Source organism: Musa acuminata, chromosome BXJ3-4 (genome assembly GCF_036884655.1).
Source record: "Musa acuminata AAA Group cultivar baxijiao chromosome BXJ3-4, Cavendish_Baxijiao_AAA, whole genome shotgun sequence".
Taxonomy (NCBI): Eukaryota; Viridiplantae; Streptophyta; class Magnoliopsida; order Zingiberales; family Musaceae; genus Musa; species Musa acuminata.
This window is the reverse complement of record NC_088352.1, coordinates 40,908,131-40,931,435: the sequence shown is the minus strand read 5'-3', so window position 1 is coordinate 40,931,435 and position 23,305 is coordinate 40,908,131. Positions and strand designations below refer to the sequence as shown.

The window sequence follows — 23,305 nt, the reverse complement described above, 5'->3', positions numbered from 1 at the left end:
TATATTTAGAATATGATATCTTGGAGTTGTACGTAGCATATAGCACAGGTGTTCATCTAAAATGTTTAGATCTCTTTCACCAGAAAGAGAAAAAAGATATTATGAATTCAAGAAATATTGCAAATATATATAGATTGGTTACACAACTTGTCAGTTGTTTCTAAGTTTAAACATGCAAAATGAAAAACCAAATTTTTACCATAAATCTAATATATTTTTTTCTTATTACTAATAAAAAAAGCCATCAAGTTCCACAAATGCATTCTTTTTTCATACTCAAGACCATTCAAAGAAACACGAGACGGCAACAGTTACACATTTTATAGAGACAGGCCATCGTCTGCTGCATCAAAACACACGACCACAAGAACAGGCAACGGTATACATATTTTATAAAGCCAGGCCATAGACAGTCTGCTACATCAAAAGACTACTACTTTATAACCTGACATTTTTTGCACCTTAACCAAATCGGTTTTGCTAGATAAGATAAAAATGGAATATATTGCAGGAAATCATTTTAACCCAGTGAACCAAAACTATCTTTCATAACAACCATGAAAGAGAATTCCACCAAATCTCTGCCACATTGTTGAAGCCTTGTGCATAATTGCAGCCCACAAATTGAATCAAGTTGCCACTGATGATAATCTAGCAGTAGTCAGTCAAGAAGAACACAGCAGGTAAAAACAGTCGGCCAATGACACCTGTGTCTAATGAATTTGAAATGGTTCACTGCCAAATAAAGTTGAGTATGTCAGACAAGCATATTCTAAAAAAGAAGTTGCTGCTGGAGTATGATTATTAGTGGGAAGAAGTACATATAACATGAAAAGTCAGTACCACTGGCTTTCATAAATAACCAGCTTGTTATAGAACCAACACATCACAGACACTTGCAAGGGCACATACAAAGAATGAGAGTGAGCGAACAAGAAAGACTTACGGTGGCTTCATCCTCCACAGCAACTTGCCCTGTCCGTTTCAAACATTGTGACTCTTCCAGAGAAACAACTTTTAACACCCAATAGAGTCAATGGTTCAGTGATTTATGATAAGAAACCTGCAATGAGGTAATGAGACATTATCATGAAATGAATATTTCATCAGAATCTGGTGCATGTCAACTCAGCGAACAACTTCAGGCATAAATTCTCAGATTTCAGAGTGCAAGTGTTCTAATATTGGGAAAAAGCTGTGCGTTTCATTCTCTGGATTGGTTTAAGTTCAAATGTCTTGCCATCCTCCCAACAAAATTCAAAACTAACCCATTAAACCAAATTATTATGAGATTATTTACTAGAGCGAATGCTTGAGACCAAAAAAAATGTTGAAAGTAGGCAAACCAATCATTCCAACCAAAACTTTAGGCTTATATGCATCAGAAGTTACATTTATAATATTTAAACAGAATCATCAGTGGTTTAGCACATACTGAGGTTGAAGATTTTAGTAACTCCCTTACGGCCATCGTGGCATAGCATGACGTCGGAAGAGTAAATGCTAATTTCAGAGCAAGCTTGGGTGACTGAATGTCGGAGTTGTGAACAAGCTCGATCGTTGGTGATGGATCTGCGTTTCCATCCTCAACCATATGTTTACCAATTGAAACCTCTGAATCTAAGTTTTTAGTCTGGTTGACAGAGATTCCATCTACAAACACTTCTTTGTTAGAGAGGCCAGAATCTTTTTGCATGATATCAAGATCGGTCTCAACCAAAGGTATATTGTCATCTGTATAATCCAGTAATTCCCTGGCTCCACAGAAAATATAGCTTTCAGTATTTCTCCATGTAATAAACAATATTATGACTACAAGAGAAAAAAGGTTCAAATAAACTGACATACCACACAAAATCAATAGGACGCTGAAATACCCGTCTATAAGCACCCTTCAAATTAGAAATTGAAAATTCCCTAAACACAAATGATAACATAAATTGTTAGAGCAAGCATGAACCAGAAGCCAATGATAATGCAAGGAAAATAGATAATATCCGCAGAGAGGATTTAAGCACAACTTACTTGGCACCATGAACACTTTCTGTCAAGCTAATTCCATCCTGACCATTAAAACACTAAAATGAGTACTGCATCATTGCATAGAAAGATATACTTGCTTTGTTTTTTTTGGCGTGCTATACGAACACTTTTTCCATGTCAGTCATGTTTCATTATCAAGCAAGATTGATCATATAGATCAATGGAGTCATCTTTTGATAGAATTAATGTCATATTGACCTGGAACTCTGTTTTCCTAACTTTGTAGCTAAGAGGAAAAATGAAGATTAAACAAATTATGATTATGTAACATTGTAACTTAATATGCAAGAAAACAACTAGCAGATCAAGAGATTTTTAGTAAAAAATTAAGAAACCAATAACAACAAAGTTACAAAACTTATAGGAGCTTCAATTAGGAAATGTAGATCCATAGAACACTAATGCAGGAAAAAAAACTGCACGAATACTTTTGATATTTAACTACTGCTCTTTCAGGGTCACAACCGAAGGAAAGATATTTAACTTTTATGAAGCCATAAATAAAGTTTTAAGTCTCAGAAGCATGCTCTAGCTTACACAGCATGGATTCTGTAAGTATCATGCCTTTGAACCTATATAACTTTCCTAAGAACCCTGCTGCCCCGCCCCACCCCACCTCCTTAATTGTCTGAACCCATATAGGTGTTCCACACCTCAAGTGCCGACTCACTCGGCATGTCACTTAAGGGGGCTGTCTGCAACCATTTCCAGTCAAATAGAGGATAGACAGCAGCTACCTTACTTAATAGGTCCTTTGAGATTCATTTTATGAGGCTTTAATTTACAACTTTCCCATGGATCTGAATTTCAGCATCAAGCTTGAGTGAATTTGTACTACTGAAATTGATAAAACCCAAAGCTGAACTAGGCTTCAATCAAAGTAGGAAAGGTATTAAAATTGTATGCAAGATCAGACAGGGAGCCCATTTTTTAAAGAAAAACTCCAGTTGACTAGTCAAACCTGAACATAAGCTGTACAGGTCATACATATATGGCATCTTTTCTTGTTAAATTGGCCACTGACCATATGCATGAGAACAGGTCAGGGTTTCTTCAGGTGCTGGATCTACCTAACCCACTTAAACCGAATTTCAATACCCTTAAATCGGACTTTGGATGAGTTTGGGTAGGGAAGTAGAATTTATGGGGGTCCTCACACCTACCGATCCCCGATCCGCTTAAGCCAAATTGGGGTGTCCATCAATCCAGGTGTGAAAATAGGTACCCAAAACAGGTTGGGAATGCAGTGGTTAAGTCTGTCCAAGAATGAGCACGGTTGAATTTCCTTGTTCTTGACATGTAGACATTGCTACATGGTAGTGGGTTGAGTTTTTTCCAGAGACTAGCACTTAATCAGATTAAGCCGGATTACGGTATCAATTAGTCAGATTTGGAACAGATATCGGGAAAAAAATAGTATTAGAGTTGGGTTTGGAATAAGATCAGATACATGTGTAGTCAGTTGGGCTCAGGAATCGATATGGTGAATATTCATGGGTAACCTACCTGTTGTCATTCTTACTGCCACTGTCCCCACTTCTCTTTTCTATTTTTGTTGCCACGTCAACAAGGTTTTTGCAATGAAAAGTTAATCACAAATTGGGGGTCACCACTCGCAATTGCTTGAAGTGGGCCAAATTAAAATCTTCAATCAAACAGATTGAAGTTAATAAAATTTCAACCAGTTGGATAAAAGGAACCAATACTAACCTAAACCAATAAAAGTATACTAAATTAAAATTTGGCCAATATACACAACCGTAATCAATTGGTCAGTAACCTGGTCTATGCTCGAACAAGTACATAACATGTGTATCATTGTTTCTGAACCATGAATAGAGAGAAACCTTTAAGCCACTAGAAATCATGCTTTGAAATATTTTCATTTCTTTACATAGGATTTTAAAGAGTTACAAGATTTATTATCTTTGGAAAGTCTTTATACTAAAAGTTAACTCCCTTATAATTAGTGATCACAATGAAGTATATGACAAAACTAACAAGACACATCTTTTTTCCTTCAGTAGTATGACACCATCATCCATGCTTCAGGTGAGATTCCTAGGAACTGTCTCCACGTACACTCCCTCCCTGACAAGATTAGCAATACACTTTTTTTTCCTTCAAGAGCATGACACCATCATCCATGCATCAGGTGAGATTCCTAGGAACCATGTCTCCTCTCTCTCTTCCATAAGTCATAAGAACTTTGAAAAATAAAACCTTTCTTTGCTTTATTCATCTGCTAAACCTATTCTATTCACTCAGTGGCTCTTGAAACAATACCAACAACCACCTATGTCATTCCAAATCTTTGCTGACCACTTATAACTCTCATAAATCTCAAAAGATCATCAAAACATCTGTTTATGTCATTGTTAAAATTCATGTATACTTGGGTGTCTTAAATACTATGATTATGTCATAATGGACTGGAGAAATTAAAAAAGCAGGCTAAATATGATCCATGCAGAGGACTGGGCATTATTTTGAAGCACAATATAATTTCTTGTAAAGATAACAATCAGCAAGCTTTAACCATTTGCAAAATGAGCTCATATCTAAATAGCAACTGATATATGATGTTCCCTGCAACATGCTTATCTAAAACAAAAACCCAGCAGAGATATAAGGTAGACATAGTCATGATAATTATGACCATACATGATCTAGATGATAGCTTGACATTAAACAACTAAAAAATTTGGTCATTAAACAAGTTAACAATCAAGAACGACCAGAGAAAAAACTGGTTGGTGGAACAAATACATTATTCTACACCATTTTAAGAGAAAAAACACCCACCTTCTTTGCCAAATCATGATACACACCAGCAATATCATTTGCTGGATACAAAATTTTTGAACTGCAAATAGAAGAAAAGAATTAACTATCAAGATCAGTTTCTACGTGAACCTTCACAAGGTATTGAGATGCTCCATACCCAGGCAAAGGAAGTACAACGTCCTCGAATGTATAGAGTCCTTTAAGAAGATCTTCAGAATCAACAACCTGTAACAGACAAAGCATTAATCGATGTCATAATTAAAGAGAATGATACTGTTCAATCAGTAGTGTCTTCACTAATGTTTTCATTTAACAAAAAATGTAAAATCACACTAGCAGTATATGGATTAACTTGAGAAAGTTAGACATCGAATTTAAGCATTCAACTGTTTCTATAATTGTTTACGACACACTTCCTGATGAACTGACAAAAGTAATTCCAAAGTCCAAACATAGTTCTTTTTCCCCAAGTTTAAAAAATTTGCAGGCAAATACAAGCTGACGTATATTCTAATTTGAACCATACCACAGATTTTGACCTAGCAGGGTTGAGGGCTCAAACCAACTTGCTCATATCTAAATATCAAAAATTCATACAAGGTGCAGTCAGTTCACCTCACCAATCATGAGCACAAATGTACTCAGATATTTAAAAGGTATCATCTTAAGCCATTTATTTTCTGCACAGTTGATGCAGAACTCAGAAACATAGATATCTCAGTTTATATGTAAATTCTAAACATTATAATAGATGGCCAAAAGGAGCAAATCTTCAAGTCAGAATCTTCTTCCTAGACTTTGAATCTACAGTATAGTTCTTGAATGTGTTCTACAAGACACCCTCTCTCTCGATCTGTGTACATGCAAGTCTTGAATTAGAACTTAAGATAGTATACCTGTAAAATTAAATGTTGGAGCAAAGATTAGTCATAATAAAAAACAACTCACTTTTACAAATTGAACCTTTTCTTCAGAATGTACTCCATCAGACAAATCCAATAAACAATTATCTCCATCATTACAATCATCTTCGACGTCAGGATTGTCAGAGGAAGCCATTTCTGCAGGAGAGATTTCTTTACATAGTACCAAATCTCCTAGTACCACCTGTGAAATCCCTGTCATATACAATAATTACCAACGAGACTAGATGAACAGAAATGGAACACTGTTTTCACAGTACCAATAGTTTGCATCACAGTATTTATTACAGGAGAGGTCTTGAGTAGGCTATGCTACATACATAGTAGTAAAAGAAGAAAGAAAGTACAAAGACAATATATATGCATTATACTTTTTCATAAGCTATGTAAACTTGTTCATGGCTTAGACCTGTAGCAATAGGCTAGGAGATTCAATTGACTTCTTAAGGATAGTTATCATTACATAATTGGACTATCAACTTTGCTTCAGTGGATAAAACAGCCCCTCAACTGTAAAACTTGTTAGCTTACTGGCCCATAACTTGGACAGAGATACTATTACATTTTTCATTTTTTGTTTGTTTAGTAATTGTGTACATGCTTTATAGAAATTGAAAGCAAGCTTTAATTAGATTGTAATTTCTTCTTTGTTTGTTAGTCACATGTTTCATCCCACATGCATCAAGTGGGCGAAAAGTTATTATCATCTAACTTCTCTACTATTCTCCCCAGTGGCAGTTGGTCTGTCTCTCCTTTGCTGCTTTCACTGTGGTTTCATCACTTAGCCAGCCCTCAAACTCTCCCCCATTGCCCCACTCCTTATCAAACCCACCATTAGGCATCAGACCAACCTTAGTGGCTCTCCATGTATTGTCAGCTCCACCTGTTTGTGATCTCTCAACTATTGTCTTGGTCCTTTTTGGATCAATCTCTCATCTTTTGCACTATAGCCGATGATAGAACTCGAGCTCGCCACTCTTCCAATCATTTGAGCTCAGTCTCCCCTCTCAGCCCCACAGTCAGCCATTGAGCCTTCCCTCATTGCTCAATTAGTCTTTTCAGGCCCACTACTGACCATCAATCTTCCTCGATCACTCTATATGCTTTCTCAACCTTGGCCTCTGCTTTGTCTCTCCTCTCCTGGTCCAGCTAATGGGTGAAATAAAATGGACATCAAGGACTCAACAATGAAATGGGAGTAGTACAACACCACACATACACTAAACCATACAGGCAAAATATTTAATCATACACTTTACCAACCGGTAAGCTCATACAGCCAATTACCATATTGGTCACCCTACATCAGAATACTGATTGGATAATGAACCCAAAATTTTGGTCAGACCAAACACCAGGAGTACACTTAATCACCTGATATAGAGGATGTATTTAATCACATTGGACATTGTTTACTAACCAAGCTCAGACTACCAGATCACTACTCAGTAATCCTAGTCTACTTGTCCTATGCCTAGGTACTTGAACCCCTTGCTTCCACTATCATCCATATCAAAGAACTTCACAACCAACTTTAAGTTAATAATTGTCATAATAGTACTTCAACTCATCTGCCTTAACTCACCATTGTAATGTTTCCAATCTTAATACTCATCATGGGAGATCAGCTTTGCTATGATATCAAAAAAGAACCCATCTCTCTTAAGTTTATGAATCTTTTGTTGCTCATGGTGATGACCTTTTGCGACACTACAATACATAAAGATATTGTCTGCAGTCCTCCGTAGGGCTGCATAAAGATATTCTAAAAGTAATGGTGTGTAAAGGGATGGTAAGATAGAGAAAAAGAGGGAAGTCAGAAAAGGAAGAACCAATCCACAGGGGACTGAACAATTTTGTTTGTATTCATAAACTAATCATACAGCAACTATTTTTTTCTAAAGATAATAAAAGGTTGTATTTAACTCAGTAACTCTCAGAAAGGAAATAAAATAAAAAATGCCTACATATATTCATGGCAGCACCAGTTCTATGGCTATTTTTCTAAGACAATCTTTTAACTAGATCTATCCATATGCTATAGTTTCCACCCGGATAAATCAACTTCAGGAAGCAGTAACCAGCTGGAGCAATGGTGAAGCCCTGTCATTTTACCTATTTTAAAATAAATTGGCTGCCTCTTCCTATCCTGCATAAGCCTACTACAAGCAGGATCCAAATCTAACCCATTCTGAACACAGAACATAATAACATATATAACAAATTGGCTAGAATTAAAATCACAAACAATTACATTTTACCTCTTTTAACAATAAATTGTCTGCCCCTTCCTATCCTGCATAAGCCTACTACAAGCAGGGCCCAAATCTAACTCATTCTGATCCCAGAACATAGTAACATATATAACAAATTGACTAGAAACAAAATCTCAACCTGAATATAAATTGACTCAAATTTAGCCTTCTTTAACAATCAAATAGATTTAATAATTATTAACTTGAATCAGACCGAGTTGCATCAGATGTCCTGTTGGTACACACAACTTTTCTTTAATTTTTTACTTAAATAAAGTGTTTTCGTTTATCTCGCCACTCAAAAGACGATTAATGTATCCCCCACGAGATTTGAGTAACAACTGTTTGCCATTCCTATGTTAAATAAATCACAAGTAGAAATCAACATGTTGTTCTACACAGTTCATGAATTGAATGCATCTAATCCAAGAATTCCAAGAGACTAGGTAGCTAGACAAAGATTTTTTATTTATTTAGTTGCAAAAACAAAGTTCAATAAGGTGAGCAAAAAGGATTTTGCGTTTGAATAACCACAATCCATATTCATCATGCCATCCCAATACGATCTGCACTAACAATATCTCAAGCTTTCCCAAATTTTGTTCACAACAAAAAAGTGTTATGCCATTCTTTCTTGTTCATTAAAGATTCTCATAACGAAGGATATAACCCTGGTTTGATTCTAAAGGCCATATACAAAGTGAATATAATCTCCATTGTTTATATTAGGTGAACTGAAAAATATAAAATAAATAGTTGAAGATAAGAAATAATATTAAGAGCATATAAGAAAATTGATAGCAGATTAGAGACTAAGGCAGAGACCATTGAAACAAAAAAAGCGAGAAGAAATAGGAAATAGGAGCAAAAAAAAGTCAACGGACAATAAATATGACAACCATAACAAAATAATGTCGGATGAGCCCAAAAAATTTAGGTGATACCAGCATAAACAAGCACACACAATCATGTTGGTAGTGCAGAATTGTAAATCGGCAATGCCAAAAGCCAAAACACAAAAATGATGATTAAACATAAAACTAATACATATAGCCTATAATCGTCTTTTACATCCACATCCTTGTCTTTCGACCTGTCCTTGGATGAGAGATGGCATCAAGATGATGAAGGCCTCAATGAGATGGGTAGATATTCAACAATTAGCAAATAAAAGAGCTACACACAAACTCAATACCAACAAGTTTTAAAATTTTAAATAACATCTGGGCCGATTAGATCCCCCAAGCATTTAGTACAAGCAAAGCTCTATACTTACAACATGACTTGTCTCAGCTGATCTCCCTTTTCAAGTTAGGAAACCAACTGGCATGAGATGTTTTGGGTGATACCCCAAATGCTAGCATGAACTAACCCGAGCATTGACCTGATTTTATGACAAAAGTGAAACCTTTTTGTCCCATTAAGACTATGACTGATTGGTGTAGAAATAACAGGCTCCAACTATTTGATTTTACCCCTAATATCTTCATATCTTTCAATTGATTTCAAGTTTCTTTACGACTCTAAACATTAAAAAATCTTTTATGCTGTGACGACCTTTCAGTGGCAATCAAAGCCTTGAAAAAGAGGCAACATACCATATTTCTGCACCCTCATGCTAGCTGCATGGTTCCATAGAAAACTTTGGTAGCTATGCACATACCTGTACGAATAAGTGTCCTAAAAACTATTAAAACAATGATAATAAATTAAAATATAGAAGTACAAGAATAAAAAACGACAAAGATAAACAATATTGTACAAGATACTAGAAAACAACTTATCATAATAACTTAATAGTCTAGTGTAATAACAATATTCTGGTTCACCAAACACATATTGTTCCTATACTGTGGCCATATAAACTTCTTATGACACCACAAAATGCTAGTTATTCTCTGCTATCAGGACCTTTTTAAATCCTGATCAACACATAAAAGCTTTTTAATCAACACGCATTAATAATATTTATTAGCATACTAAAAGCACAAAATAAACAATAATTTAAATATAACAAATAACAACATTTAAAATTATTTTTTTGTGGAAAGGATGCAGAACAAAGGTATATGAAGAAAAAGATGAATGACAAAAATGTGAAGCTATAGGGAAAATTAACAGGGAACGAGGAATGGACAGCAATGTAATATTCTTGAGAAACAAATTGGAGGAAGATGAGTTAGATATAGGAGAAAAAGATTGTTCCAAGCCTATCAGCTCAGTAACAAGAATAGTGATCTAGCATTAATTGAGTAATATGGAGGTAAAAGAAAAAGAGGGGGAATAATAGAGGAAGAAAGAAGGGTGATATGTAAGTTCTATGCAACATAATTATCCTCCCATATCTAACAGTTACCTTCACATCTAGATTTAGTGGAATAGAAAAGTTCAAATGTCAAGTCAAAGAAAATATCAAAGATATTTTTGTAGCCTGAGCCTCATTCAAGGCTCATCCTGCACAGGCTATTTGCCAAGACCCTGTTGCATACATCGTAGATGACTTTAAGATGCAAAAGTTAATATATTAACTAATATTATCAACGTAGATGAGTTTAGAAGCATACTGATATAAGATCACAGCCAAGTGAAAGGTGGTGAAAAAGATTTTGGCTCCCAAATTATGGAATTATAGAGTGAAGACTAGTGTTTCCATGGAGCCTATATATGTTTTCTGATGAGAGGCTGCAAATGGGTTATTGCTGTATCAGATGATATAAACTGCAAGAGACTAGATCATCAAGGCACATCCTGGGCATCATGAGCCCTTCATCCATCATTGATTAATGATGCAACAAACATATGTCTAGGGATCTCCATATGACCAGTAAAGAAATTATTGTGATACAACTTCATATTGGATAGAATGATAAAATTAAATGAACATAAAATGTTATAGGCTATCAACTTAGTCCAACATTTTATTATGATAAGTTTCACCACTGAAAAAGACTTGTTACATTTTTCTTTTTACGCAAATGATAAATGGTGATGGCAAGATTCAAGCTTAGGATCTTGGCATCTTGAAATAAACTATCAATGTTTTCACTAGCTAAGCTAGTTGGCATTTTCAAATTAGTCGGATGAGGTTTTGAGGTCTCAATCTTTGGTGAGTTTGATCCATCACCACCAGACTAATGTTTAAACTTTAAAGTAATAAAATATATCAGATAAGGTTTTGGACCCTCACCCTTTGGTAAGTGGGTCTCATACACCACCACTGGACCAATGTTTCGAGCACAAAATATATCAGTTGAGGTTTCAAACCCGCAACCTTTGGTAAGTGGGCTTGATACACCACCATCAAACAAATATTTTAGATGTAAAAATATGTTGGATGAGGTTTCGAACCCTCAACCTTTGGGTAAATGCGTCTGGTACACAACCAATGCGTTATATGTAAAAATATGTCAGATGAGGTTTTGAACCCTTAACCTTTAGTAAGTGAATTTGGCACACCACCACTAGACCAATATTTAAGGTGCAAAAATATATCATGTGAGGTTTCGATCTCTCAACCTTTGATAAGTGGGTCTGGTACATCACTACCAGACCAAAGTTTAAGGTGTGTTACTTATCATTTGCAATGCCATAAACAAATTAGAGTCAGATATTGAAAATGACTCCATTGTTACTAAAAGGTAGAGTTAAAATTTTAATTAAGTACAAGTTATCTGATAAATGCAAGGTAATAATTGAACCATCTTAATCTAAGAAATGTCTGTGTTAAAAAGGTTTATGGAACCTTAATGCTAACTGCCAACATTACATTTAGGGAGGGGCATAACATGAATCCTGATAATACATAAATGTTGAATAATACTACATACATTTCACTAGAATGAAGAAAATCATATCGAACCCAAATTGTTATATTTGCATAAAGCAAAAATGTTTTGGCCTCTCATCTTGACATCATGCATAAGATCTTGATATACCTCAAGACTTGTCCAGCGCAAGGGTTTCCCTATTTGCATTATAGGAACATTTTGAATGATGCATGCCTCATTTAAAGAAATGTCATGCAGGTGTGCTAGGCCCACCTTATCCTTTGAGTCAAAAAATTGATGGTTTGCATATGGACACTTGGAGAAGCTAATATATGTTTACTACAATATATATATTTATATCTGCAATGCATTACCAAAGAGAGATAAAGAGTAAGGAGAACAAGTCAAAACCAGTTTACGATATACAAGATAAGACAAATTCAACAATAATGTAGTTATGAGCACTAATAATCAGAAGAATTGTTGCTCAATAAAGTTAGAGATCCATCAAGTTCATTTAACATAGACTGTCAAACTTAGTAAACAAATATGGTAGGGTGTATCCACTAAAACTGTAGAAAGCATTAATAACTCAGACTGATGAATACTAGATGATGAAATTACCCTTAAGGAGGGTATTGTTTTTATTTAAAGCATGACCTATTGTTTGCCTTTTAAGGAGGGTTAGCAACAAATCTTCATTGGTCCAACGAAAAAACAACACAATATGATTAGTCGAGGTGGGTGGCAAAAGAAAATTAGGAACGCCGCATGGTGATGTGGTGCCCATTTGGACCATAAGTTCTGTGTAAATATTTGTCATATTTTATCACATACGAGAGAAGATATCCACCAGGGTTAAAAGTCATGGGATTGGAAGGACCAAAAGCCACTCCATGGACCCAGTTGACCATCTAGGTGTGATTGCAACAGTGTCAATGATCCTATGGTTGTAAAAGTGGTCGGTACCAGTACACTACCAACCTGAACCAAGACTATACCAGTAACGGACTGGTATTGAGAACCTTAATAAGTTGCTAGTATTCATTCTGAGCAAAATTGTTATTTATAAATCATTTATAGCACATTTTTTGGTCATAGGCTCCAAGAAACCTCTCAGGAAAAGAAAATTAAACTTTTGCAACAATTTAGAATCAAACACCTACATCATTCTCAATGTTCTAGGAATAGCCTTTAGTGCTTGCAGGTAGTTGCCAGGGGACTTCTTCAAACATTGAAGCTGGTAGATCAAAAACGGGAAAAAAAAAAAAAAAAAAGGTCAAATTACACATGAAAAAGCACAAATAAAGTTCAGCAAATGGTTTACCTCTACCGTAAATAGTAAGCCACAAGCCAGAGGCAACATTATTATCTTTGTATTACCAACAGAGGCATGACCACTGACAATTCTCCACTATGTCAAATTTGTCTTAGAAGTACCAAGGAATATGTTAACATTTACATTTAAGGAACTCGTAGCAAGCTTTTTAATAAGAATTTCCTTTAACAAACTTCTAATAAGAATTACACATAAGAAAACAATATGCAACCTATTTAAAAAAATATGAACAAAATTATATGTTTGGTTGTTTGAAGAAAAGCAGCTCTTATCCAAGATGTTTTTAGGAGTTAGTGGTCTCAAGATCTTCTCCCATCCGAGGGCCACCTGCTCATACTCCAAAAAGGGAGTGGGAAAAGGGCCTGAGTCAACAGAGTAAAGATCTCACTGTTAAGAGTTGGGAACACATTTGAAATGTGCATTGAGGATCCAATGCACATTTCAAAAGTGAGGCGGTGTTTGGTAAACTTTTTTCAAATTTCATTTGGCCTAGATGCTGCATCCAAAATGCTCAAATGTTGATGCTACTTTAGGGTTTTCAGGATGTTAATGTAACTTTTTAAATGCCAAAGTACCATATGATTCTATCTAAAATCACAACGTTGTCACTATAGTGAGAAATCAATATGATTTATGTCTTATATAAAATATTTATTTATTTATTTTTAAAAATTGTTTTATATTCATTTGTATGATTATATTATTTATTTATTAGATATCTGGACCATATAATTTTTTTATAAGATTATATATAAACATTTATTTATTTTTATTTAGTTAATTATTAATTTAAATAAAAATATGTATCTACTTTTGAATAAATATTAAATATGTTAATAGGAGTAAATTTGTCACATAATATTCAATGAACTTTTGAAATATAGTTTTACCAAACAACACTTTACGTTTACGTTAATGCACATTTAAAATGTTATTGTTTACCAAACACTTTTAAGGCTGAAGCATTCTCCAACTGCACATCCACCCAAATCCCTCCCTCTAAATGCACGTTTGAAATGCAAATGTGTTCCCAAATACAACCTTAGAATATTCAGTGCTTCACAATGTCAATCATTCATCTCAAAAGTAGCTACGAATATGTTAACATCTACAATGTAAGAAATTAATAATAAATATTTTACAAAAATTCCATGCAAGAAACTACTAATAAGTCCTTATCAAGAATATGAAAAATTCCATTTGGCAAAATTAAAAACAAATAACTATAAAGAAATAAAAGAAAGTTATGAGGATAGTACTTCTCCTAAATCATTTTTTAAAAAACAAAACAAGATCAGGCTGTCAGCAATCAAGAGTTCTAATCAAAGTGTTTCAAATGCCAAAATCGTAAATTCAATTATTGTAAAATTGAAATGCCATAGGTACTCCTATTATAAGCAAAAAAAACCATTAAAATCGCAAGAAATGAAACTATAAAGGTCCAAAATAAAATCATACAACTAAAATATTCTCTTCATACCCATTCAATAAAAGTTTGATAGACTATTGTATCAGATGAAAGAAAGCACATATAACTGAAATATTTTTGCCATCATTCCTCAAAAATAGAGGACAGATATAGGGTTAGGTGCAGAGCAAAGTTAGGTCTAGGCTTGAGTTATACAAAGTCTGGTAATTAAATCATGATTCTGGTATATCAACACTATCAATCAATTGCAAAAACTTCAAAATGCTTGTAAAGACAACTTTTCTAAGGAAATCAACAAAGATTCCTCAAGAGTTATAAAGAGGCATATGAAAATCAGTGTTTATTGCTATTTAATGACAGTGGATCTAGTAATGTAATAAAATTAGTAAGATTAGGTAAAACTCAAATTGCAAGAACTAATGTGAAGAGTATGGAAGCAAGAGGTCATTTATACAACAGAGAATTCCAGAAAACTCACAATAGCCCTCTCAGCAACCAGAAAACGAGGTAGTTTCTTCAGTGTTGAATCAACATCACCATGTTCTTTATAATATTCCCGTGCCTCTCTTGTGATCGGGCGTTGTTTTAACAGTGTCAAGGATAAAGAAACAAGATACTAAGAGAACACTTATGAAATGTAAAGTATAATGAGTACAGCGGAACTTTAGTTTAAGGATATCTCCTTCCCTGGGATCAAGAATCAGAGCTGCAGCACCTTTCCATTCCCCCCGAAGTAAAGCTGCTCCAACAAGATGGGTTGGCACAGAACCACTTCCAAAACGCTGATATAATACCACAGTTACAACATGGAAGTTGAGCCTCACATGGAAGCATTTCAAGAAAGCCACAATGTATCAATTTAAAATATAGTTAGACTGGAGAAGTTACCTGTAAACCATAATAGTTGATAAACCCATTCCTCTGTAAACCATCTGCAGCTGCTTTTATGGTGTCCTTACAATCTGCAGCAACGACTCTAGAAATTATATGTCAGTTAGTAGTTCTAGTATATATATTCAAAAATTTACCTAGGAAGCTGTAAAAAGGACCACAACATCCTAATACCATATAAAGCTATAAAAACCACAAAGTACCTCAAAGTAATTGTGAAACGATTTCCTGCAAGCTGGCCAAGAACAAGCCCTTCCTTTACATAACTATTACCATGATCACCTATATTGTATCACCATCATAATGCTACAAGAATCATGAGAAAACAGAATCTCACTGCTCTTACCAAAAATCTCCTACTTTAACACCAAATAGTCTGCTGTTAAGTTCAGCTAACCTTTTCGCATGCTGCTTGAATATGGTAACCTAATCAAACAAGATATTTTCCCAGAACATTCAACATCAATCTTTGTAAGCATCACCATAAAAATTTCTTGAAACATGTATTCTAAAACATCTATTTAAAAAGGAAAAAAGGTGACTAAACAAAATAAGCCTAAATCAGAAAGCATTAGCACTTCCTTCAAGCTGCAATTTTAACATAATATTTCTGACACATGTAAACCTCTACTATGCATTAACATTGTTCCAAAATAACTATCTTGGAGGACATGCACCTTCTCCTTTATGACATGTTGTCACGGACGATTGTCATGCAACAACAACACCCGGTGAGTAGTCGTTTGCAGACTTGTGACTATTCATTTGCCTTCTAAAGCCTTTGTTTTCTCATTCCTCTCTTTTCTCACTTGCACACCAAATGTTTGTTGAATTACTTGTAAAACAGTCCCTTTTGCGAAACATTGGGACTTGTCCGCCGCTCGTTTTCGAACTAATCAATTTATTCTTTTACAGGTACTTCGAGACCTGAACGAGATTGCAACTAAGTTGACCCTTTGCGAACAGATAACGCAATGGTGCCTCACAACTTAGGTAATTCCAATTAAGTCTGTGACAATGTTATGCATCACCAAATTGAATGATAACATGAAAATCACATAATAAATAAGATTCATATTTACTATTTGTAGCAGAAAAGTTTTGTGTTAGATACAATACAAACTCATGAAGTGGGTCCAAACATGCAGTAAAAGAACTATATTTTTTAAGTTTTAAGAATCATATGCACCAGGCAAGCAGTAGAGTAACAACTTAATTTAAAGAAATTAGGAAGTAATCGTGATGGACAACAAGGCATGTTTGTTTAATATAATGTTTTCAATAGAAATCTATAACACATACAGAATTTCAACCTCAATAGAAATCCACTACACATGCAAATATTTCAGCCACGAGACATTATTTATGTACGTGTCAAAAAGTTCAACTACTAACTATAATTCGACAAACAAGGACTTACTTCCTAGTTTTACATTATATTACATCCAAACCTTTATATGCATTATCATTGGACAAGAGAAGAACTAGATTCCTAGTTTTGCATTATATTAGATGCAAACCTCTAAAATGTGTTCAGTGATTGCAAAAGGCCCTCGGGCGCTTGCCTAGGCGCTCGGGCGAGGCGAGGCCCGAGAGCCTCGCTAATGTCCCAGGCGGCGCGCTTCAAATAGGCGCCGCCTGGGCGCTCGCCCGAGCCCAGGCGTTGGGCGCTTCGGGCGAGCGCCTGGGTAAACCAAGGCAACCGAACCAGAATTTTAGGTCTAGTTCGGTCCTGGTTCGGTTGTTAGTTGGTTCAATCGAACCAACTAAACCGATATAACCCCAACCCTAACCCTAACCCTAACCCAACACTAACCTGCTGCCGCTCTCGATCCTGATCGCGATCTCGTCGCTCGCTGCCGCTGCTTGTGCCTCCCGCGAGCCCTCCCACGAACCTTCCCGCTGCTCACGCCTCCCGTGAGCCCTCTCGCCTCCTGCGAGCCTTCCCGCTGCTCGCGCCTCCCTCGAGGCCTCCCGCTGCTCGCGCCTTCCGCTCCCTTTCCCTTTCCCGTTGCCGCTATCGCCGCTCGCCGCTGCTTCCTCGTTTCTCCATCAAGCTCAGTATACTCTTAATATTATGTTTATTTGAATTTTGAAATGATTAATTTTCTGTTAATAGATTAATAATATATTATTTTGATTTTAATGTTGTTAATTTTTATTTATTCGAAATTATTGTTATAATTATATTATATATTTTTATAATTTATATAATTTTAAATAATTATATTATATATTTTTATAATTTATATAATTTTAAATAATTATATTATATATATTTTATAATTATATTATATATTTTTATATTTATATTATATTTTTTATAATTATATTATATATTTTTATATTTATATTATATATTTTTATATTTATATTATATATTTTTATAATTATATTATATATTTTTATAATTTAGCACCTCGCTTCGCTCGGGCGAGCGCCTAGCGTCTCGGGCGTTTGTGGACCTTGGCGCCTAGCGCTTTTTAAATCACTGAATGTGTTATCATTGTTTTGTAAAAATAACTATGTTGGAGGGCTTGCACCTACTCCTTCTGACATGTAATGCATCACCAACTTGAATGATGACATGAAATTAGTGATTTTAAAAGCGCTAAGCGCCAAGAGGCACCAAGGTCCCAAAACACCCGAGGCACCACTCGAGCAAAGAGAGGTGCTCCCGAATATTATAATTAAAATAATATACAACTAAATAGAAATATGCTAAACATGTTTATGAAGACCTGTGTTAGAATTAAACTGCTCCAAAAGCATCTTGTTAACTACGAATGTTTTGCTGCTCTAAGACATTATCAAGTAAAAGCTAAGGAAGTTTCATGTATAAATCAAAGTGCATATTGCCCATGGTATTATAGATACAACAAATATATTTAAACTGCTCCAAACGAGTTGTTGCTCGTCCGTTCGCAGTTTAATTAATAGAAAGGTGGGCGAAGCATAGGGCGTGAATGAAACTGCAACTGTGAACGAGATTGAACAAAGTTGCAGCGACGAATGAAGGCAGCAGATGACGTTATCGATGACGGCAGACGGATCAACAACGTCAGACAACGCGTGCGAAGGTGGCGAATGAAAGCAATCGAAGAGGTAATCGTTGGTGGCGGACAGAGCTACTACAACAATAGATAGAGCTATGGTGGTGGAATAGGTTTAGGATTTAGATAAGCTGCACAATGGCGAACGAGCTGCAACGACAAACAAGTTGCAGCGACAGCAACTGAGCTACAGCACCGAACGAGATTGGACGAGGTTGCCGACGATGGCTAGCAGAGCAAACAAAGGCAACAGATGTAGGATTTCATTTCACCTTTGTTTTCTTTTACCGGGTTAGGCAAAGGAGGGGGTTGAATGATGTTAGGGTAACTATGTTAGTTGGTTTGATTGAACCAACTTATAAATATAATCGAACCAAAGTTTGAACTCGAACAAATTTGGCTCGAGCGCTCACTCGAGGTGCCTGGTGCTTGGGCTCAAGCGAGTGCCCGAGTAGCGCTTCTTTGAAGCGCTATGCCTGGGGGTTCTACGAGGCACTCAAGCCTCGCCTCACCCAAGTGCCTTTTAAAACCACTGCATGAAATCACATAATTGATAAGCTTCTTCTTGACTATTTGCAGCAGAAACAACTTGTATCTGACATTGTCCATGCAGTGGATCCAACATGTGGTAAATTACCTAGATTTTTTAGAATTCTATGCACATGGATAGCAACATATTGATGAGTTAAAACTAAAAAAATTTAGTAGTAGGGGACGTCAACAAGACATATGTTAGCTTAAGGAATTTTTTAAGTGGCTCAACCATACAACAGTTCAACCATATTAGCTTATTTAGAGATAAGCTAATACACTCAACTACTACAAAGATTGTGGACAAAATAAGGCCTTGTTTCTCTATTTACCTAACATAAACTTAACTAGAAATTTCCTAGGAATATATTCCACTTTTCAACTAAATAATAGAAATTGAAACAATAACAATAAGACTTATCCTAAACAATGGTAACCTAAGCATTATCCAATACAAGTCCAAGGTCACAAATCATCTAGAGTTCATTACATAACAGAAAACTACAACGAAAATGAGAAAGAAAACCAAAAACTAAACTAAAACAAACTCTTCTAAGCTGAACTAAAAGTATCAATTTGTAGTTTGTGTTGAACTCATCCTCAAGACTGCAATAATCAACAACTCATCTGGATCTTCCATTTCATTCTCTGAATTTCCTTGCCATTTTTCCAAAATAAGTATTTCATTAGAAAAACTATGAAACTATACACCTAATAAAGGAAAACAGCATTCATTCAGTAATTATTCTACAATAAGCCACTAATTACACTAAAATATCCAAGGTTTTATGTTCAATAGCATGCCCAAAAAATTAACAGACGATATGTGCCGATGGGGATAAGCTGGCAAAAGCTTTGCCCAACTACAATAGGCTGTATTCTGTTTCGCATAATTGTAAACGAACCCTTTAGTTTTCAATTACTACTGAACGGGCAGAATTAAAGTAGAAAAATGAAACTGAACCTAATTTTCCAGTTCATCTTGGTTCATGATGCTTATAAATGAATTGAATACCTTCACAATGCCAATGGTGATCTTGCTCCCCATTACCATAAGCCAGAAACCAAGGAGAAAGATGTCAGTGCAGTTCCATCAGTTCCTTGAGGTGCGGCGGTGCCAATGTCAAAGCAAATAAAAGACAGAGGTTGCAAAGGAAAAGACAAGTGTATATAGTTGATTGATCAACAACAAAGGATAGTAGGTCATTGAGCAGGTTTGCTAAAGATGCAAAATTGATGAGGATAAGTTGTCAATGGGAAAGAAACAAAATATCGCAAGTTTGAGATCATCAAAGATGGCTTATTCGCAATATAGGTGACAGAGAGAACAAACATGCATCAATAATGGAGAATATGACAATGCTTGTGTCCTTGGGATCAACAATGGGAACACGAAATTCTGGGATTCATTTATAGCCATATAAATAGAATCCCTCCTCTATTATCCAAGGTGGACGATCCCAATTAAATTCAAAGTTTCAGACAAATCTTGTGAAGTATAGAAATTCTAGTTTAATTTCCATAGTTTTCCCAAATGAGATCAAAACTGAACCATTTAATTTATAGTCATGAAAATGGAATGCCTCCTCCATTATCCATACAAAAGGTGGATGATTCCAATTAAATTCAGACAAATTTTGTGAAGTACAGAAATTCTAGTTTGATTTCCATAGTTTTCCCCAACTGAACAAAGTGATTCATTTTTCAATATCCAAGAACAAAAATTGAACGTATAACTAGGGAGAACCGAACATTCCGGTCAATTTAGTTTTTTTTTTTCCATGATTTATTTGCTTAGTTCTAATGCCAACAGATACAGGCCAGCATAGGCCATGCACATGCAGCCACTGGTTGTACCTGGTCCTGTTATACAGTTCAAGATTTTGATACAAAGCAAAGTGTCCTTCTAAAGCTTGCAAAAAAAAAAAAAACTTTTTACAATGTTTAGTGAGTTGAAAAGCTAAATGAATCTGATAAAATCAAAACTATAAAAAAGAATTACATAGACATTCACACTTTACAATATTACTAGGAAATATCTTGCAAATTCTACAATAGATAAAATCATGAACTAAGTGCAAAAATATGGGCAATGATCAAGATTGTAAATTAGAAAAAGAGGGCAAAACACAAAATATTTTAGAACAGAATAAAAAAGATACCCTTTGAGTAGTTACAGCACGTTTATCTTTTGTACCAGCAAAGCCGAATGATCGTTGCTGTCAAGAACAATAGATAGTTATTAGTAAATTCAAAAAAAATAAGAAAGCACAATAAGATTCACTGAGGTAAACGGATTAGATGGCATGAAATCGGTGACATACATGAACGCCTAGCATCTTTCCAATAAGTCCTAAAGCCTCTTGGGTGTCCTTGTTCTCTTTATAAAGATTAAACCTGAACATCCAACAAAACCGTAAAAGTGATAAACTTCTATACATAAATGCGGGTTGCTCCCTTGCAACAATTATCAATCATAAGGAATCCTATGGGTTGCTCCCTTGTGACCATCGGAAACAAAATCTCTATATATGGAGGTAATACTGCATACATTGACTATTGGCCAGAGCCTTGTGCACTGGTTTCATCCTTTTGTAAGGAAACTATGGGTTAAGAAAAACCAGAACACAGAGTAATATTACTAGACAAGCCATCAGATGAATATAAATCTGTACTTTCCAAATCAAGCCCTTAGGTCCATGATAAATTGTCAATATTAGATCAAATCCATATCAAAGAAAAATATTAACAAGAGCTGTCTTGTAAAAAAAGGCTCATCTGTTGCAATTTGCAACTTAAGTGGAAGGAAATACAGTTTTAGATTTTTGATGTTCAGAGAGTCAAAAAAGTTTTATGACTGCTGTGTCATTATATTTCCAAAATTTGAAGAGTAAAGCTTAAATGGCAACAGCTTTAGAAGAAATTCTCTGTTACTCAATAAATCATCTATTTAGTATAACAATTAAGCTCAAAATGACTGTTTCTAGCAGAAAATTCTCTTCGCCTAATGATAAATCATATAGACTATGGATACTATGTGGGAAAAAAAAATTGCTAATGCATTGCAATTTGCAACTTGGCCATAAAAAGTTATTGTTTACTGTTTTAGTCTTATCTTTAAATGGCTAAAAAGCTTTTAACTGGTTGCAGCATTATTTATCGAAAAAGAAAAAAAAAACAACAAAGCTTTGAATGACCACGGTTTCAACAAAAATTCTCTCTGCCTAATATAAAGAATAATAGTATAGCCTAAAATGAGTATGTTTATAGCAGAAAATTTCCCACTGCCTGATAATAGATCATAATCTGAGGGAAAAAGATGTGAATTAACCTCAAAAACTTTCCAATATGCTCTGGCCAATTCTTAGAGCCTCTGCTGTCAAATGGTTTGTCATCTTTGGTATCCTTCCGTTTCATTCCCCTCTTGCTCATACCTCCTCCCTTGCCCGAAGAGAACCTCACCCTTATGCATTTTGAACTCCCTTCTGATTCTTCAACAGTATCCGTGACCAAGAACTTGAAATTCCTCTTGAAGAAATTGTGAACTTCCTAAAATGCAACAGAAAGAATGAAAGAGAATTTAAAATGTCAAAAAAATGGAAAAATATGGAAATTATCGAAACCAACCGCTCGATGAGACTTGTCAGGATCGGGAGAGAGCACAATGGGAGAGGCATCGCTTTCTGAGGCCAAAACCTTCCCAAGAAAAGCCTTCAATGCATCAGCATCAACCTCGCCGCAAAGGGACCGAAACGATTCAATCTCCAAGGTGTAATCTTTACCATCGGAACAAGGATTCTCTCGAACTTTCTCGTCAAATTCCTGGCCCAAAACCAAGAGATAAATGGAGAAAGAACCCATAAGTACGAACAAAAGCAAAACAACCTTAATAACACACAAACATCAAAAGCTACCTCTGGGGGAAGATCAAAGGAGGTGAGACGGACGATGTTCCCATCGGAATCTACTTCATTGACTATGAAATCAGAGTACCTAATCGGATAAAGAAAGATCAGATAAAAGAGAAAGATCAAAAGAATTAGGGCTGTGAAGAAGGGCGAAAGACAGACCTCTGCTTCAAGATGCCGCGGAAACCGGCAAGGGAAGAGACGCAGCAGGAGATGCCGACGTCGGATTCGTCGAGGGTTTTAGCCATGGTCGCGAGGGTTCGAGGTCGGGAGAGATAGGAAAGAGAGAAGGGTTTCGAGAAGAGGTAGGGTTTTGGTGGCGAGAGAAGGGCGGAGAGGGAAGGCGGCGCTCTCAGTCGCATGGACGGGTTTCGCAGCG

The 23,305-nt window shown here is 35.6% G+C and overlaps 1 protein-coding gene across 1 annotated transcript; it reads right to left on the bottom strand.

Annotated features, from left to right (window-relative positions):
- Window positions 1-249: 249 nt before the first annotated feature.
- On the bottom strand, window positions 250-23,305 carry LOC103983109 (multisubstrate pseudouridine synthase 7). The gene is made up of 21 exons (XM_065148549.1): window positions 23,089-23,305; window positions 22,933-23,011; window positions 22,646-22,840; window positions 22,350-22,567; window positions 21,343-21,415; window positions 21,181-21,237; window positions 15,781-15,860; window positions 15,638-15,700; window positions 15,432-15,519; window positions 15,223-15,325; window positions 15,022-15,125; window positions 12,942-13,015; window positions 9,607-9,671; window positions 5,779-5,948; window positions 4,988-5,055; window positions 4,849-4,909; window positions 2,026-2,063; window positions 1,849-1,917; window positions 1,436-1,754; window positions 947-1,063; window positions 250-735 (listed from the first exon to the last, which is right to left on the bottom strand). Exons 1-20 carry the CDS (start codon window positions 23,286-23,288, stop codon window positions 1,034-1,036), a joined length of 2,154 nt encoding a protein of 717 aa, XP_065004621.1. The 5' UTR covers window positions 23,289-23,305; the 3' UTR covers window positions 250-735; window positions 947-1,033.

Excerpts from the sequence above, each read along its gene's own strand:
- LOC103983109 (XM_065148549.1), bottom strand. The coding sequence starts at position 23,288 with ATGCGACTGAGAGCGCCGCCTTCCCTCTCCGCCCTTCTCTCGCCACCA. Across the intron at positions 15,861-21,180 it reads GTGCTGTAACTACTCAAAGG|GTTACCATATTCAAGCAGCA; the intron begins GTATCTTTTTTA and ends TTGTTTGATTAG. Across the intron at positions 1,755-1,848 it reads CGTCCTATTGATTTTGTGTG|GGAATTACTGGATTATACAG; the intron begins GTATGTCAGTTT and ends CTGTGGAGCCAG.